Source organism: Myotis brandtii, unplaced genomic scaffold (assembly GCF_000412655.1).
Source record: "Myotis brandtii unplaced genomic scaffold, ASM41265v1 scaffold10, whole genome shotgun sequence".
NCBI lineage: Eukaryota > Metazoa > Chordata > Mammalia > Chiroptera > Vespertilionidae > Myotis > Myotis brandtii.
Genome location: NW_005353325.1, coordinates 3,064,642 through 3,083,072, shown reverse-complemented (window position 1 = coordinate 3,083,072; position 18,431 = coordinate 3,064,642). Strand labels below are relative to the sequence as shown.

Genomic DNA, 18,431 nt, shown 5'->3' with positions numbered 1-18,431 from the left:
GGCAGGACCACAATATCTTTTATCACCTAAGCTTGGAAGACACATGCCATCTCTTTCACTTTATTCTTCTCATCAGAAGTGAGTTAGTAAGTCTAGCCCACACTCAAAGAGAGGCAAATTAGGTTCCACCTGGGGAAGGTAGTACCAAATCATTTGTGGGCATATTTTCAAAACCACCATGGGCCATAATGTCTTGCATATGGCTGTGTGCTCAATATGACACGCTTACTAAGTAGATCCAAGGAATGCCCTTGGATTGTGACATAAACCCTTTGGAAATTCTCTCTCTTGTCATTTTTATCTCTGCCCCAAAGATAAAACAACATTCAGAGCCCATTCCAGGTCTATGATGTTATGTGCCTCCCTGAAGAGCATTCCAATCACTATTTCTATGGAGACCATGCTCTTGGGCTGAATTCTCCCATCATCTATCTGCTTAATTCTAGGGAAGAAATTTCACTCCATGGGACCCCTCTGTGTGCTGAGGTGTGCTCCCTGAGCTGGTGACCTGACTGATTGGAGACATCACAGCGACGGAGTGAGATAAGCATGGGAGAAAAGACAGGTGATCCTACCACAGGTCGGAGGAGGATGATGATAGGCATGCTGCTACTGCTGAGTCAGCAACAGGTTTTTGTCCATAGTATTATTCTAACAATTAGACTTACTATTGAAACATTTCCCCCCTGCTTTGTCCCAAGAGGGATTTAAGACTGCTTGGTTTTTGTAAATAGTTCTTCCAGCTCATCAATAAATCAATTTCTTATTTTAAAGCATTACAAAGGTAAGACATTATAATGATTTTATCTCTAGTAGTAAAACTTTCTTATATTACCCTACATTGTTATTTTTATAAAAAATAACAAAAACAATTTAGAGAAATATTTATTAAGCAATATATTTTATAGATTGATAGAATTTCCCACTGAATAGATACCATACATTTTCAAAATTGAGGGTTTTGTGTATGTCGTTTCCCACTTTCATCCATCTTTTCTTTTTATTTACTTTTTGTTTTCCTTAGACTTGCTCAGTCAGTGAATTCTTGTTTTAAATAGTTCATAAAAAGTATTTCGGTGTACTCATATGAAAATGATGGTTGTTCTCATAATTGTGTCCTTCTTTGTAGGATCCAAATCTAAAAAACAAGTAATTGACATGTAAAAACCATTCAGAAAGGTATGCTCCTATGTAAAATTTCAACTATAATCCATTGTGCTTTTACTTATCTTTCATACAATCCGGAGAGATGTGATCAATTTATAAGACAGCAAATGAAGAAATAAAAAAGGATTCGTGCATCTGGGAATGGCAGACAAACATTTTAACCTTCAAAGTCCTCTTTCCATGGTTATGGATCACTCCAAAAGCACAGCTGTTTAAGAATTATTGGCTGATTTATTGAAAAATAAATCTAGATTTTTCTCTCTAGTCCTCAGCTCTAATAAAGTCCATTTTATAGGTGAAGGTGATGCCATTGTAAATAACCTGGTTATTTAAATACTAGTAGGCACATGCCCAGTAAGGTCTGGGTGGCGTGGGAGGGTGCTTGTCCATCAATCACACCTGAAAGCGAGTCAAGCAGAGTAGGCGTGGCTACTGCCAGTGTGCGAAACCGGAATGTATAAACTTCTACCAAAGAAACTCGCTCTCCAGTTGCAAGGGCTGCGTCCACACAGCTCAAGGCCATGTGGGGCACCCACAATGGACTGATAGACTTTAATCTGGCCTGAGTGCTGAACTACACCCAGCTGCACCATGGAACAGAAGCGCTGGACATTGGCCTTGCTTTTGACTCTACTAGGACCACAGCTGCACCTTTTCCAGGACTGGCTTAAGGGGCAGGGACTTTGGAACCTGAGAAACGTAACTTCACACAAATAAAGCCTTCTTCCACATCCCATTCACCTGTGCAAATCTTAGAAAATTCATTTTTTAAAGATATTGCAAGAACCTCGCTCCCACAAGTGACAGGGAAGTTTAATTCTCTGGTAACATAGGGATCATGAAATCTGAAATGTTGTTCATGTTACAATTACGCATGTATAAAATCTGTTCTGGTACAACTGCAACCTCTAGGTCTTCCTCTAATGCTCACGTGCTGCAGCTGTTTACTTTGCTGATGAAAAGCTAATGAATGATATGGCTCTAGCTCAGTGGTTCTCAACCTTGGCTGCACATTAGGATCACCTGGTAAACTTTTTTAAAATCCTGATTTCTGGGCCTATCGTCCAGAAATTCTGTTTCCACTGCTCTAGCTAGTATGATGAAATTCAAAGGAAGCTAAGACCTGAGAAAATGAAGCCCTTGACTTCCTTTTCTTCATCAGCAAATAACCTCCCCAATGTAGGAGATGGGAGATCTGTTTACGTTGTCATCTCAAAACAATAATGATAAAAAATATCAAAATTTTGTCCAACCTTTGACCCTGCTGTTCCACATCTAGAACTGAGTCCTAAGTAAGTAACCAAGGCTATGCCCAAAGATATAAGAAGTCCCTGGAAGACTTTTTATATTAATGAAAAAATAAAATGTGCAAAACAACTATATGGTTAGCTAACGTTTGGTCTATCTATGCACTGGAATATTATGCAATCATTAAAAATATTTTCAGAGGAATACTTTATTATGGAAGGAAGTTCATAATATATTGTTTAGATGGAAAAGTCAGGTTAATAAATAGAATGAATACACATATACACACACATACATATGTTTCATACATTTGCCAAGTTGGGATAATTGTGTAATATATAGATATATATGTATTATAAGTAGCAAAAATGTATCCAAAAACTTTACCAGGGATAACCCTTGAATTGTTTCTCTCTTCACCAGAACGTAAGCTTTATAGGACAAAGACATGGTCTTACTCCTCACTCTGTCCTCTGCATCTAGCACAGGGCCTCACAGGTGCTGGCATCATGGGACTCTATGGATATTTTGTTGAATTAAAGAATGGAACTTTTGGTGAACTTAGTATTCTTTTACTATTTCTATTTTATAAGTCTTCACTGGTATGTACATTTGATAATAAATTTTTAAATTAAGGCAGGCCTTTTACTTATGCTTCTGTTATTTTCATAATTAAACTGAGTGGGATCTAGCTCATTTGAGATTAGCCAAAAATGTGGTTTTTAAAATATATATATTTTTTTATTTTTAGAGGGAGAGGAAGAGAACGGGAGAAGGAAACATCGATGTGAGAGCCAAACATCAATGTGAGAGTCGAACATCGGTTTAGCCAAAAATATTTTATTTGAACTTCTCCACACTCCTGGTGTGAAGAATAAGGAAATGGGAATATCTTTAACTTTAACTTCCCAGATCTTCTAACTTCCATTTTATTTTATTTTTTTAAATATATTTTATTGATTTTTTACAGAGAGGAAGGGAGAGGGATAGGTACATGCCCTTGACGGGAATCGAACCTGGGACCCTTCAGTCTGCAGGCCGACGCTCTATCCACTGAGCCAAACCAGCTAGGGCCTAACTTCCATTTTAGAAGTCATCTCAATCAGCAAAAGGAAACTTTCTATGCCTTTTGCTTTTACTGTTAATACAACAAATACTACTGTTGCTATTGCAGCTGCTGGCTATTGAGCACTGACCATGAACTGACCATTCTGAAAAGGTTATGTCTCATTCAAACCCCAAATAACGTTGGAGGGAGGCACTGCTATTCCCCCCATTTTGCAGATGAGAGAGGTGAGGCTTGGAGAGGCCAGGCAGCTTGCCCACAGTTACACAGCTGTTCACCGGCAAGACGAGGAACTGAACTGGGCAGCTTGACCCCAGCCCCTGCTCCTCACAACCACATTGCACTTACAAAGGGAAATACCAAGTACAGCAATGGAAGCAAATCAAGACTTGGTTATAGCTCTCCTTACATGCATTGCCTACACTCTGGTCCAGTTTTTTCTTGTTGTAAGGCGAGACAAGGAAGAAAAAAAATGAATAAGTATCCTCTTTCTTCCCCCAAAGAAAATGAGATCTGAGAAGTTTCTATAGATATTCGTTGGTAAAACTAGCAGAAATGTTAAGTACTAAAATGTACATGACGTGTTCTGGGTTTGGTTTTATGCAGATGTTTCTTCTCATTGTCTAGTCGTGGGAGGAGGAAAGAACACATATTCCAAATCACATCTTTTGCTGCAAATAGGTTTGTCAGATAACTTCAGGTAATATATTTAAAACTCAATATAATTCACATGGCAGAATATCTGCGATGGAAATGAATGATACACTCTCTATAGTCTCCATCCTATCGGCACATTAGAATAACCTGGAAAGATATTTTAAAATGCAAAGCCCAGACCACCAGGAAGTCCTGATGAGAGCCACAGCAACTCAACGACATTAAGGGGCTTCCTCCGCACTTCACGGCTCCGTCGCCGACTAGCCCTGCAGTGACGTTACTTCCTGTTCCTCAGTCTGAGCTCCTTACCTGTAAAGTGGGGATAACAAAAGCACCAGCCCAATGGGGATGAAACAAGATAGCGTGCAAAGCACTTAGGTCGGGGTCTGGGACACGAGAACACTCCAGTGTCAGCTATTGCTGTGGTGTTAATGACGGCCATAGTGATGATGATGCCTATGTGAGCTTTTCACCTGAAGAAGGACTAACAACACATTTCTCCATCTCAAAAGGCAAGGACCCCAAACAAGGTTTTATCATCTTTACCTTGAGCTCCCCTACCTGAATGAACCTCTAGAACCAAACATAATGTGTAGCTCGTTGTGGGGTAATAGGTCCCTAGAGGGGGTGCTGTGTCTCATATCTGTAGTCTACAACATGAAGGAACTCACTCACCTGGGATTGAAATGAATTTTCTTGGGAACTTCCCTGTGGTCTGTGACCACTTTGTGGTTGTCTCTATAATTTATGGGGTCATCAGGGATCCTAAACTTGGCCATCTGAATTTCAGAGTCACTCAGTTCAGCATGAGAAATTCTTGCATAACCCAATCTGTGGCAGGAATAGAAATGGTTTGCAAAGATTTTATTGTCATTCGGAAATCTGATGAGATCTTGTAGGTAACACCTTCATTATTAAGCCAATTTCCCATTTCTAACGCTACCCTGTGTTTCACTAGAATTATCTTGACTTGTTACTCTAAATATTTATCAACATATTACTTTTACAACATAAGTGAATAAAGAACATGCATATTGTTTAATTAACTAAACATAGTTGGCAACCTTACTCTACTTGTTTACACTAATGAATGAATATTCTGTCTATACAAATTGCCTCTCACACAATATATTTTGGAATATACATAAAATATTCACTTTTTGACATGAGATGATATGTATACATATTTTTAGCTATGTTTTATTGATTTTAGAGAGAAAGGAAGGGAGAGGGATAGAGAGATAGAAACATCAATCAGCTGCCTCCTGCACACCCACTTCTGGGGATCAAGCCTGCAGCCTGGGCATGTGACCTGACCAGGAATCAAACCGGTGACTTCTTGGTTCATGGGTTGATGCTCAACCATTAAGCCACAGCAGCTGGGCTGGGATGATATATTTTTAAAGATATACTTTTTAAAGATATAAAATTTACAGAAAAATTTTAGAGACCTCACCACAATATCATCGTGGCTCTAACAAGGTAGCTGACTTACCCAAGATTACATAATTAGAAGTTGGCAACGCTGGAATTCAAGCCCAAGGCTTTCTTATTCCATGGTCCACGCTGTTTCCACCATGCCATACAGTAAAACATGGTGCCAATCCTAACACGTGTTGACAGATACATACTTATGCTAAATAGCTTACATCGTATCCTCTTTGTATAATTAAATTTATTTTGCTTAGCCATTTATTCCTTCGTAAATCATTAGGCTGTGACTTGAAAAAGATGTTAAACTGCGTAACTAACTAAGTCAATGTTTATAAAAAGTAACAAAATTAATTAACTGCTTCCATAAAGCTTTTCTCTCCAGGATAGACTCAAAAGAGCACAGTACAGTAATAATAGATTTAAAAAAAAATCAAACACCTATGCTCACCTGATCAGCCCTCGATACATAATGTATTCACACCATCTGTCTTGATCCGTGCTGTCAATATCCTAATAAACAGAGAAGAGAACGTTAAAGCATTAAAACAGTGCTCTGTTCTGAACTGCCAAGAAAATGTGTGAGCTGCAGTAATAAGCATGCCTTTGTGCATGCTGTTTTCTCTGCCTGGCTCCTGCTGGTCCTTTAAGGTCCACGTTATTTATTCATTCTACAGATATTTCTGGAGCACCTACTCTATGCCCATCTAGCTCCTGTACTAGATGCTGGGAGTACACAGCCGAACATGGTCTAGAGAGGGAGTTAGGCAGGGAAAGCAATGATTATAATACATTCCTGGCTCCCTGCAGCTTTCCAGTTCTCTCAGCCTGAGGAGAAGTTACAGAACCTTCCTAGGTCATCCTACGCATGCACACCAGCTCTGCTGTTCTATACGGGTATTTGTTCCTATGTCTCCTCCCTTCCTGTCCTGAGCAGGGGAACTCTAATCACTTTGGCTCTCTGGTCCTCTCTGGCATTTGGCAGGCGCTCAATCTATGTTTGTTAAATTGAATCACTGGAGATAAACACATTTTGGGAGTAATCATGAGTCTTTTGGAGGTTGAAAGCTTGAGACCAGGGTTATTTTTCTATCAGAGAAGCAGAACATACACATATATTTTTTTCTAGTGTTAGAAAAACTCTAGATATAGAGCTTTTATACTAAAGAAATTTTCATTTCCTTCTTTTTAAAAATCCTATAAATAAAAAATATACCTGACTTTTGATCATTTCTCAATTTTACTCTTAACATTTAATTAAAAACATGTTTTTAAATCACTAAGAGAATCACTAAAACACCTATGCTCACCTGATCAGCCCTGGATACATAATGTATTCACACCATCTGTGAATTTGCAAAACAACACACAATTTATTACCTATTTCTCAATTTTTTCCATAGGCTTGGTGGTAGACATATGGATGTTTGTTAATCTTTACTATTTTATATCACACTCTCACACACATATATGCCTTTAGTATACACAAAAAATTGTACTAAATTTAAAATTTAAAGAAAAATGTTAGTGATTTAAAAAGCAAATAAGAAAAGGACTGTTCTGGTTTGCCTTGGGAAGCGATGAAAATTTAGCCATTCAGCTGTGTATACTGGGAATAATAAACTGCGACTGTGCTTAGCTATCATTTTATTTTATTAGGTTTTTAAAAGATGCTATCAAATTTTAAGACTACAGAATTTAAATACTCATTTCTTAAAGAGAAAAATCTGTTCATCCAAGCATTTATGACCCAAATTCTCTGCATTAATAAACTTCCTGATACAAAAAGCTATATAAGAACCAATCTTGACACGGCTTCTGACCATTAACAGTGGAAACCAAGAGAGAATTTAAAAAAAAACCCACAACAACAACAAATAAAATTCCTCTTCTCTAACACTACCCATATGCCTTACACACACACACACACACTCACACACATACACATACACTCACACACATACACAGAATTCCTTCTCTTATTAGGATACAATTTTTTCTTAGACTTGCCAAATATCCCATTTTCTAACATTCTTTTGTGCTTCATAGGCCATATACTTGTACATTTACTTTGATTTTCTATGTACAGCCAGACACACATAATACATATATGTGGACACCACTTGTCGAGTGCCTCCTACATACAAGGCTGAGGGTTGTGCAGACAATTGCTTATACTTCATCATTACAACCCTATGATACAATAGAAATTGCTACCACCACTGTATAGATACAAACACTGAGGCCCAGAAAGGTCAGCTAACTTGCCCCAAGGTCACACAACAGCACCAGCGAGGCTAGTCAATGGTAAGAGACCAACTGGACTTAGAGACAGGCCCAGCCAACAGTCAGCAGCAAGGCCCCAGAGTGGGACTATCTTAGGATCCCCAGCCACAGCCGAGCCACCTGACAACACGAGTGAATCCAGAAAAAAAACAACCACCACCAAGTCAACCCACAAAATTGTAAGAATATTAAACCAGGGCTACTTTAAGCCACTAGGTCTGAGGGGGTTTGTTGCATGTTGGTGAATAACTGGTGCAGCCTCCGTGACTCCACAATCCCCAAGTTTACCTTTTACCCTCTGGCCTCTCCTTAATCTCTTTCCTGAGATAATTTCCCTTCTCTTCCCTCATCCTTAACCCCCTGACAGCCACATACATCAGGGGTTTTCTTTGTTCTTCCTTTTGCACTTCTCTAATTCCATCAGCAATGTCATCCACTTCCATGGCTTCAATGATCACCAAGGCAGTGGCCAGCCTGACATAGCTCAGTGGTTGAGCATCGACCTATGAACCAGGAGGTCATGGTTCAATTCCCGGTCAGAGGCACATGCCTGGGTTGCGGGCTCGATCCCAACATGGGGCATGCAGGAGGCAGCCGATCAATGATTCTGTCTCATCATTGATGTTTTGATCTCTCCCTCTCCCTTCCTCTCTGAAATCAATAAAAATATATTTAAAAATAAAAACAAGACCATGGTGGTGACTCTTAATCTATACCTCTAGTCCTGATTGCCCTTCTCAATTCCTGATCCAGCTACCTATTGAGTGGCTCCATTAATATCCCACAGATGCTTTAGCTCAGCCTAACACTGACTTCTCATCTTCTTTGCAAAGTTCTTCTTTCTTACAGATTCTCTATAATAATGTCAGCATCCTGAAGCCACAATAAGGAGTCCATTGGGACTCCACTTTCTGCCGTATCCACTATGCCAGAGATGAACTCATGTTCTTAAACATAATGTTACTTAATACATCAAATCCCACTACGATTGTGTTACCTTCACGTTGCCATGTTCAATGAGCTGTCGATAATCTCTGGAACCAGGTGCCGAGGTGATATAACCCAGAAATACCACCTGATTAGAGCTACTTTTCAGGAGTTTTGAAATAGCAATAGCCTGAAGTTTCCTGTCAAGGTCATCTCTAAAAAAAACAAACACCAAAAAATGTAATTTTCTTTTGTATTTGCAAAACAACTTTTAAAAAGTCTTAAGTACTTAAGTTCCCCCCTCCCCCCCCAAAAATATCTTCAAGTAGAGCACAAACCCAGAGTAATTCCTACCTAGGCAAATGTCTTAATGTTCTAGAAATGAATGAGATGGAGGGACAGTGGTGAATAACTGAGTAGGCTAACACACTTTTGACTAAGAACAACAAGGTCTTTCCCCACAAATCATTTGGAGTCAACTTGATTTAAATATCTACTCCAAAAACAGCATTTGTTAACTCTTCATCAGGAGAAATTATGTCAATAACCATCTGAGACTTGGTCATCAGTATCACAGCTAGAAACTAGTAGTAAATGTGTATATATATATTTTAAAGAACCAGCAGCAGCATAAGCAGCCATGGTCAGAGGGAGAATCCTAACATTCACAGAGCACGCAGGACTCATGGAATCTACTCAGCTCTCTCAAGCAAACACCTAAAAGTGGCTAAGCATGATACAGTATTTTCATGATGCAAAGCACTGTTAGTTATAACTGAGATAATTAGGCAAGGACATCAAGCTTTGGGGTGCTTTACAATCTATCTGGGGGAAAATAGGGACATCATAGTTGAAATGATGCAGCCAGGAAAATTGAGAGCACTCTATGTGTTTCAAACGAAAGGAATTTAACATAGGGGCACATTACTAGGTGATAGGAAGCCAAACAGTAGCCAGTGAGACAACTGGAGTTTTGCAACAAGGAGAAACCCTTACCACCTCTACAGCTAGAGGGACAGAGGAGGCCCAGAGGCCAGAAGCCAGCCCTGCCTGGTGGGAGATGGTGCTACGGAGGAGGCTGGCCCCAAGGAGCTGGGGTCATCTACGGAGGAGCTGGAGCCACACAAGACACTCACTTGCTGCCAGAAAACCAGAGAAAGCTGAGAGGAAGGATGGGAAACACCCTGTCCTCTCCCCTCCTCCTGCCCCCCCAGCCCTGCGAGTGCCTCCCATTGGCTACACCTCCCCAGAAGCCAGAAGATTAAGAAAAAAAAACTATGATGAAGGAAGATAGAGGGAGATCACGAGGACCTAGAAGATTGGAGACACCTCATTAAGGTAGGATCTGAAGACAGCATGAAGCTTAGATGAGCAAGAGTGGACAGCTGAGTACTATTAAAAGATGTCTAAGGTATGAAAGAGTGAAAAGAATGATCGCTTAACATCTTTGATATTGGATTCTCCTAATCACTGAGAGGCAGGCATTAGCTCTATTGTTAAATGATGCTAAGTAACATGTCTGTGTTATTTTCCATCTCCCTTCCCAGACCCATTCTCAGTCCTTTTCTATGCCCTGGGAGGCTGACCCCTGTAGATTTCATCTCCTGGGCTCCCTTGTCGGCTGATTTCCAGTTATGTTTCACCAACTGGAGGCTCTGGCAGGAGATAACAGGTTGAGAGGAGAGAGAAGTCAGGGTGTTTCTTCCCCAGTCCCTGAGGGGAAGTAGCTGCATTCCTCATGCCTGTGGCCGCTCTTCCTGGTTCCAACTCTGACTCTGGGAACACGATTTCCTCTGCCCAGCCCTAAGGACGGAATTCCATGCGCTTGACCATGAAACTACACTGACTCCCTTCCTCCCTCGAGGTACATCTCCTCAATAAGGGTTAGCTCTTAATGTTGCTGATGTCATTATTATTAGATCAAGTGAGTAAGATTGCAAGTCAAGGATTTGGTGTTATTCAGAGAGCTTTAAAGACGTGGTTAATAGAAAGTTAGACAAAGCTATCCTTCCAAACACAACCTGAGCGCCATCTCTCAGTCTTGTCTCCTCCCTTCCTTTTCAAGTCTCTTCCTTACATCGCAGAGGAGCTGGGAGGGAGTTGAAGGGGGCAGGGGAAAAGCAAAGAAAAAGGGGAAGGGTAGAAACCTAACTGTTTCTTAGGTTAAAAACCTGGCAATCTTTAGACACAAAAGTGTCTAAAGCCTATTTTTTAAAAGACAAACGCAACTCAAGTGCTCTTTTAAGGCCAGTGGAATGATTTTTTAATGCCTACACTTGCTACATGAAAATTACTGGGAGAAATAGAAGGTGTTTCTCCAAACAGCTTTTTAAAGAGATATGGACCATCTATATCATCCATCTTCCAAACGCCCTTTTTATACCTAAGGAGGCAAACATATATTACTTATGCTCTGACTTATTTCAGAAAGTATGCAAGCAGGCTTTCACAGATCCCCATAATTCTGTGAGAAAATGTGAGGCAACAGGAAATTAAGGGTAGCAGACACATGCGTTTGGTTCAGGTAAAACGTACAGTGCGACAGTGATGGTTCCTGGTGTTCTCTGTGTCACTTTAAAGCTCTGTGGCATCGTGTGATCAATGTGAACAGAACCTGTTTGCCCTGTTTTATAGCCCTCAGCCCTTTACATCAGTGTTTTCTGTTATCATTACAGAATGTTCACTGTGGTAGAGTATCAATTATATACCTTTATCTTTGCTTTTACAATCTATTTGGGGCATTATTCATGATTTAGTCAGTACTCAGTCACTGGTTATGAATATTATTTTGGGGGGGATAAAACTCATTGCCCAGCCCGACTGGCATGGCTCAGTGTTGAGCATCGACCTATAAACCAGGAGGTCACAGTTCAATTCCCGGTCAGGCCACATGCCCAGGTTGTGGGCTCGATCCCCAGTGGTGGGGAGGAGGTGTGCAGGAGGCAGCCAGTCAATGATTCTCTCTCATCACTGGTGTTCCTATTTCTCTCTCTATCTTTCTTCCTCTCTGAAATCAATAAAAATATATTTTTAAAAAACCTCATTCCTCATGTCTCCTTGTAGAGGGACTTTCTTAGAAAATCATCTCTGGCCCCTCTCTTCTTTTGGGGAAGACTTTTATAATTAACTAGAGGCCTGATGCATGAAATTCGTGCAAGAGTAGGCCTTCCTTCCCCCGGCTGCCGGCACCGGCTTCCCTCCGGCCGCAGGCAGGCACCCGGAAGGACCTCCAGTCTAATTAGCATATTATGCTTTTATTATTATAGATTAAGTTGAGAAGAATGAACTGGGCAGGCTTGTCTCAAGTCCTTCCTCTCCTTGAAAACTGCTAGTTTGCAAACAGGGTGTTTTCTGGTTTATTCTCTCCACTTAGGTGAGAGCTGTCAGACTCCGCCCCTGCTGTTTGGGGGAGTCAGTTTCACATATCATTGGGAGATGCATTAGCAGTTCCATGTGGACACACTCAATCATGTTGTCCAATAGGCTTATCAGAATTAAAAGTGATCTTTTGGTAGCCCTGCCAGATTCCTCTTCTGACTTATCAGTCGATTGGGAAAACATGAGGGACAAAGGAATGCCATTTAGTACTCTCAGATCCCAACAGTCCTTCCAACTGTGGTAACCCTGCAGAAACAGTGGCCCCAAGTCCCTGCAGGCTCTGAGATCCCAACAGTCCTTCCAACTGTGGTAACCCTGCAGGAACAGGGAATGTCCTATTCCTACAGTGCCCCCAAGTCCCTGCAGGCTCTCAATTGGGTCTACCTAGCTCCTAGCTGTGTGGCCCTGGTTGGACAAGTCATGTAACCTCTCTCAGCCTCGTTTCTTTATCTGTAAAATGGGGCTATATCAGTACTTCATACAGGTTGGAGTAAACGCAATACTGAGCACAGCACCTGCTCGGTAACTGCTGGCTAACACAACCATCATCACTGCCTGGTGCCATCGATAAGGACTGCCCGCATCTCAAACGTGTCTATGCCCAATTTTTAAAAGCAATCACAAAGGGAAAAGTACTTTGGGAGAAAAAAAATAAACAGGAGAAAGATAGGTCATTTGCATAGAAATCTAAGTCATGTGTTAATAATGTTTCTTGGCAGTTGTGCCCCATTACGTAGACCAAAGAAACCCACTCGTGATTCCCAAAGTGCGTCACAACGAAGTCCACCAGTTTGTCCGAGACGTTCACGGTCAGAGCTATGGCTGGTGCAATCTCGCCCTCTGGCGACGGGAGAAGGTGATGCTCCGATTTCACAATGGGATATCTTGACAAAACCATAATCCTGTGTGGGAATGAAAAGAAACATCATTGTGGTCTGACCATATCATGCAGACAGGACTAAGCAAACGATGTTAATAAGGGACATTTCACACTTCGAGCGTCCCACCGAGGGGCACTCAGAGCATGCGGTGGAGACGTATGTGGCAGTCTGTTGATCTACTATATCTCTGTTTCTTAGCATTTCTCGCTGTGTCACTAATAAACTCTGATGTCAGAATTTTATCAACTCTGTTTTAGCAAGTGCTATGGAGACACGAAAAGGGGAGAATTGGTAATTCACAAAATCCATTTTACTTGCATTGTTACTTTGGCAACATATTTGCATAAACAATTCTAATAGTAATCAACACATTTGGAAATGTACAATCTTGCCCAAAAGGGCACAAAGTCACAATTTACAAGATTAGAAATTAAAACCTGTTCAATAAAGATGTGAAAGCATGTTCTACCTCAGTCTAAGTCAGAGAGCTACAAACTGAGCACAATGCTGCTACTTCCTGGTCACGCCCATGCCATTCAATGCACCATCTCCTATCAGGTGTTCGGGTCAAAAACCTACATGCTGCCCCTGACACCTAACCCATTACCAAGTCCTGTCGGCTCTGTTCCCCCTTCTCTCCATCTCTGCTGCTCTCACTGTCCTCTCACCTGCGCTATTGCATCTGCCTCATCACCTCTCTCCCTGCTCCCACTCTTGCCCCTGACATTCTGTTCTTCCAAGAACAGGTGGAATGATCTATTAAAAATGAAAAGCAGATCAGATTACTCCCATGTTTTAAATCCCCCAATGGCTTCCCATCACAACTGAATTAAATCAAGTCCTAGGCCTGGATACGGGGGCTCCCTCAGGTCAGGTGCCCGCTCTTGACCTTATTCTTCGTCAGTTCTCCATTAATCCCTATGCTCCAGGCACACCAAGCTTGATCCTGTCTCACATCTTCACTCTGGTGGTTCCGGCAGCGCTTCCCATGGCTAGGTCCTAGGTTCTTCTCATCATGAGCTTTTCAAGTAGCTTCCTGACCATTCTACCTACATTAGCGTCTCCCTTGCCCCTGCCTACCCAGCCACTTTCTCCATAGCGTGTTTCCTTTTCTATATGGCACAATCTCAAATGATATTATTCACTTCTTTTTTTGTAAAAATCTTTATTGTTGAGAGTATACAGTTGTCCCCCTTCTTCACTCCCATTGCCCCCTCCACCCAGTTTCCACCCTACCCCAGGCCTTCACCACCCTACTGTCTGTGTCCTTAGGTAAGATCTTTCGTTAATCTCTTCCCCCTGCCTACCTCTTCCCTCTGAGATTTGTCAGTCTATTCCATGTTTCCATATCCTGATTCTATTTTATTCACCAGTTTATTTTGTTCATTAGATTTCTTATTCATTTATTTTGATTTTTAGATTCAATTGTTGATAGATATGTATTTATTGCCATTTTATTGTTCATATTTTTAATCTTTTTCTTGTTCTTCTTCTTCTTCCTCTTCCTCTTCCTCTTCCTCTTCTTAAAGAATACCCTTCAACACTTCACGTGATACTGGTCTGGTGGTAATGAACTCCCTTAGCCTTTTCTTGTCTGTGAAGCTCTTTATCTGACCCTCAATTCTAAATGAGAGCTTTGCTGAGTAGAGTAATCTTAGTTGTAGGACCTTGCTATTTATCACTTTGAATATTTCTTGCCAATCCCTTCTGGCCTGCAAAGTTCCTGTTGAGAAATCAGCTGACAGTCTATGGGCATTCCCTTGTGGGTGCCTAACTGCTTTTCTCTTGCTGCTTTTAAGATTCTCTTTGTCTTTAGCCCTTGGCAATTTAATTATGATGTGTCTTGGTGTGGGCCTCTTTGGGCTCCTCTTCTTTGGGACCCTCTGTGCTTTCTGGACTTGTAAGTCTTTTTCTTTCACTAGGTAGGGGAAGTTTTCTGTCATTATTTCTTCAAATAGGTTTTCAATATCTTGCTCTCTCTCTTCATCTTCTGGTACCCCCATCATACTAATGTTGGTATGCTTGAAGTACCAGAGGCTCCTTACACTATCTTCATTTGTTTTTCTTTTTGCTCTTCTGATTGGGTTTTTGCTTCCTCATATTACAAATTGTTCATTTGATTCTTGGAATCCTCTACTCTATTGTTGAATCCCTATAAATTATTCTTTATTTCAGTTAGTGTGTGCTTAATTTCTGACTGGTCCTTTTTCATGTCTTTGACATTCTCACTGAGGTCCTTGAAAGTCTAACATTGAAACTTTCATGAAGATCCTTGAGTAACCTTATAACCATGGTTTTGAACTCTGTATCTAGTAGTTTGCTTGCTTCCATTTCTTTCATTTGTGATATGTTTCTTTGTCTCCATATTTTGAATGCTTCCCTGGATCTGTTTCTACATATTAGGTAGAGTGGCTATGTCTCTTGGAATTGGTGGAGTGGCCTTTTGTAGTAGGTATCCTGTAGGGCTCAGTGGCTCAGCCTCCCCAGTCACTTGAACTGGGCACTCTAAGTGCACCCCTGTGTGGACTGTGTGCACAGTCTTGTAGTTGAGCCTTGATTGCTGTTGGCATCTCTAGGAGGAATTTTCCTCCAAGCTAATTTCCTGTGAGGAGCCACTGTGAGTACTAGTACAGTGGGAGAGCTGCTGTGCAGAAAATACCCCTATGGAGCAGGACTTGCTTCAGTGGGGCTTTAGTGCTCACTGAGTCTGCCTCTTGAGTGTGTCATTTGTGGGTGTACAGAGTTGTAATCTACTATGGTCTGAAGCTGTCCACTGGGTACACTGGCATGAGGGCCTCCAGGGAGGTGCAGTCAGTCACTACCTGGGGCCACTTGGAAGTGCCCAGGAAAGTCCCAGCTGTGAATCAAGGCAGGCTGGTGCTAGTGCCAGGTCTTAGGCCTTTTATTGATAAATCTGGGGCACGCTGACGCCAGCTGCAGCTTGTTTGAGAGATTTTAGCAAAGTCTGAAGCCTGAGCCAGTACAGGTCATTCATATGGAAAGGCTGCTGCAAACAGGTTGGGTGGGGTTGCAAACTGGATGGGGTGGGGTCTCGGGGAATCCCCAGGGCAGAACAAACAATGTGTTCCAGGCTAATGGAGAGTCAGATATGACTTGGGTGGGGTCTCGGGGAATCCCCAGGGCAGAACAAACAGTGTGTTCCAGGCTAATGGAGAGTCAGATATGGCTTCCAGTCAGCCCCGTGACAGGGGAGGTCTCAGCACAGGAACAATGACCCCTGCAAGCACCACTGTCAGGGAGAAAGCCGCCCCCAAGTTCCTGCCCCAATGCCAGACAATCCAGTTCCTCTCCATATGTTTTTGGGTCCCCCAAAGCTGCCACCTGGCACTGGAGCTCAGAGGAAGCAGGACCTTATACGTTTTGTTCAGACCCTTTAAAAGGAATACCTGAGTCTCCAGCAGCCCCCTTGTCACTCAGACCCAATCCCCGCTGGTTTTTACAGCCCATAGTTACAGGGACTTCTCTTTCCAGCTCTGAAACCCTGGGCTGGGGGGGTCTGGTGTGGGGCTGGGACCTCTTGCTCCTTACAGGAGGCCTCCACAGAGATGATCTCCCTCCTGATTAAATAAATGGCACACGTGGGTGTTGGACCAACCCGTTCCACACCTCCATCTTTCCTATCAGTCTCAAAGTGCTTTCTTCTTTACTTCTCTAGTTGTAGGACTTCCATTCAGCCAGTTTTCAGGTGGTTCTGAATGATGGTTGTTCTGTATTTTAGTTGTAATTTTGATGTGGTTGTGGAAGGTGGCAAGTGAGTCTGGCATTTACCTATGCTGCCATCTTGGTTCTCTCCAACATTATTTACATTTTTGTGTCCTTGTTTATTTTCTGTATCTTTACATGAGAATATAAATTCCATGAAGACAATGTCCAGGTCAGATATGCCTACTGTTATAATCTCAGCTCCTACACTGTATGGTTTCTAATAGTAAATTGAAAATATCCAGTAATAGGAAAACCATTCAAACAATTATGGAATATGCATATCTTCGGCACTTCCTCATCCCCCAGGAAGCATCAGCAGGGCATAGTCATGGGACTAAGGTCCGACAATCTCACCTTTCTACTCTAAGCCTATGCTGCCTGGTCTTTCAGAGTTATGTTCAGGATTTGTACCCAAGGAACACTCACCCCCAAGTGTGATCCCTTGTGCTTGGACCAAAGTCAGTATAGAAACCCAGCTTCTCCCCTAACCACATGGTTAAGTCATTGTTCCCAATGAAGGGCTTAGAAGCATCACTCTCCAAAATTGTTATGAAATCTGCACCTGTTCAGAAAAAGAAAGGCACACAGTGATTAACCACAACGATGCAAAAACAATGAGCAAAACGTTGTTCTTGAACCCTTTGCCTTCACTCAGAAATCAAAAACAAGTTCTTAATGAGTCATGAAAGTGAAGTGAACCAAATCTGAGCTATCAGGGAGTTTTCCCATATTTAGAATGTAATTAATATATGGGGCACCTTAAGAAAATGCAGAAAAGGATAAAAACATAGCTTTTCTAAATTTTCAAATAATATTAACATCACTCCCCAAATCTCAAATAGGCTTAATGCCTTTTTCAAATACCCAATTTATGTTCAGAAATAGAGAGTGGTGCACAATAGCATTTTACTTTTGGGCAAACACCTCCATGGTATTGGCACAGAAGTAAGTGTATTGGTTTTGCCAGACCTGACCAGATGTGCCTTGGAGGCCGGTAATCAGGACTAAAGGACTAGAGGCCAAGGAGATTCCTTAGCCAGATTAAACTTGTATAGACGCTCCGCAATTTCCTAGGAGACAGGCTTATCATTAGCAATAAACAGAACAGTTTAGCCTTTTACATATCTTGCTCCACGTTCCATGCAGTTGATCTAGGAACCAAATACCCACATATTTTCAAGGATGTTTCATACAAAGATGAGCTCCCCCAGGCATGGAAACTTAAAAATTGTCCCTTAGGCTATTTTAAAAATTTAATTGGAGAGCATTATGCTAAGTGAAATAAGCCAGTCGGAGAAAGATAAATATCACATGATCTCACTCATTAGTGAAATATAATGAACAACATAAACTGATGAACAAAAATAAATCCAGAGACAGAGAAGCATCAAACAGACCGTCAAACTTCAGAGGGAAGGCAGGGGAGGAAGTGGGGTGGTAAGAGATCAACCAAAGGACGTGTATGTATGCATATAAGCACAATAGACACAGACACTAGGGTGGGGGTGAGGGCATGTGTGTGTGTGGGGAGAGGGGGGCGCGGAGGGTGGCCAGGGAGGAACAATGGGGGGGAAAGGAGACATATAATACTATATGGATATGCAATACTTTAAACAATAAAGATTTTTTTAAAAAAATAATAAAAAACAAAGAATTAAAAAATA

The 18,431-nt window shown here is 41.5% G+C and overlaps 1 protein-coding gene across 2 annotated transcripts in view; it reads right to left on the bottom strand.

Annotated features, from left to right (window-relative positions):
* Positions 1 to 869: 869 nt before the first annotated feature.
* CWH43 (cell wall biogenesis 43 C-terminal homolog) overlaps positions 870 to 18,431 on the bottom strand; it is a 43,834-nt gene continuing 26,272 nt past the window's right edge. The window contains exons 10-15 of one of the 2 annotated variants that reach the window (XM_014534485.1): positions 17,194 to 17,329; positions 12,913 to 13,062; positions 8,853 to 8,997; positions 6,021 to 6,082; positions 4,814 to 4,969; positions 870 to 1,138 (exon numbers count right to left, since the gene is read on the bottom strand). In XM_014534485.1, the coding sequence (XP_014389971.1) occupies positions 1,060 to 1,138; positions 4,814 to 4,969; positions 6,021 to 6,082; positions 8,853 to 8,997; positions 12,913 to 13,062; positions 17,194 to 17,329 (728 nt within the window). In that variant the 3' untranslated portion in view covers positions 870 to 1,059. The remainder of the gene's footprint in view (positions 1,139 to 4,813; positions 4,970 to 6,020; positions 6,083 to 8,852; positions 8,998 to 12,912; positions 13,063 to 17,193; positions 17,330 to 18,431) is intronic. The other variant, XM_014534483.1, reaches the window with a different exon arrangement.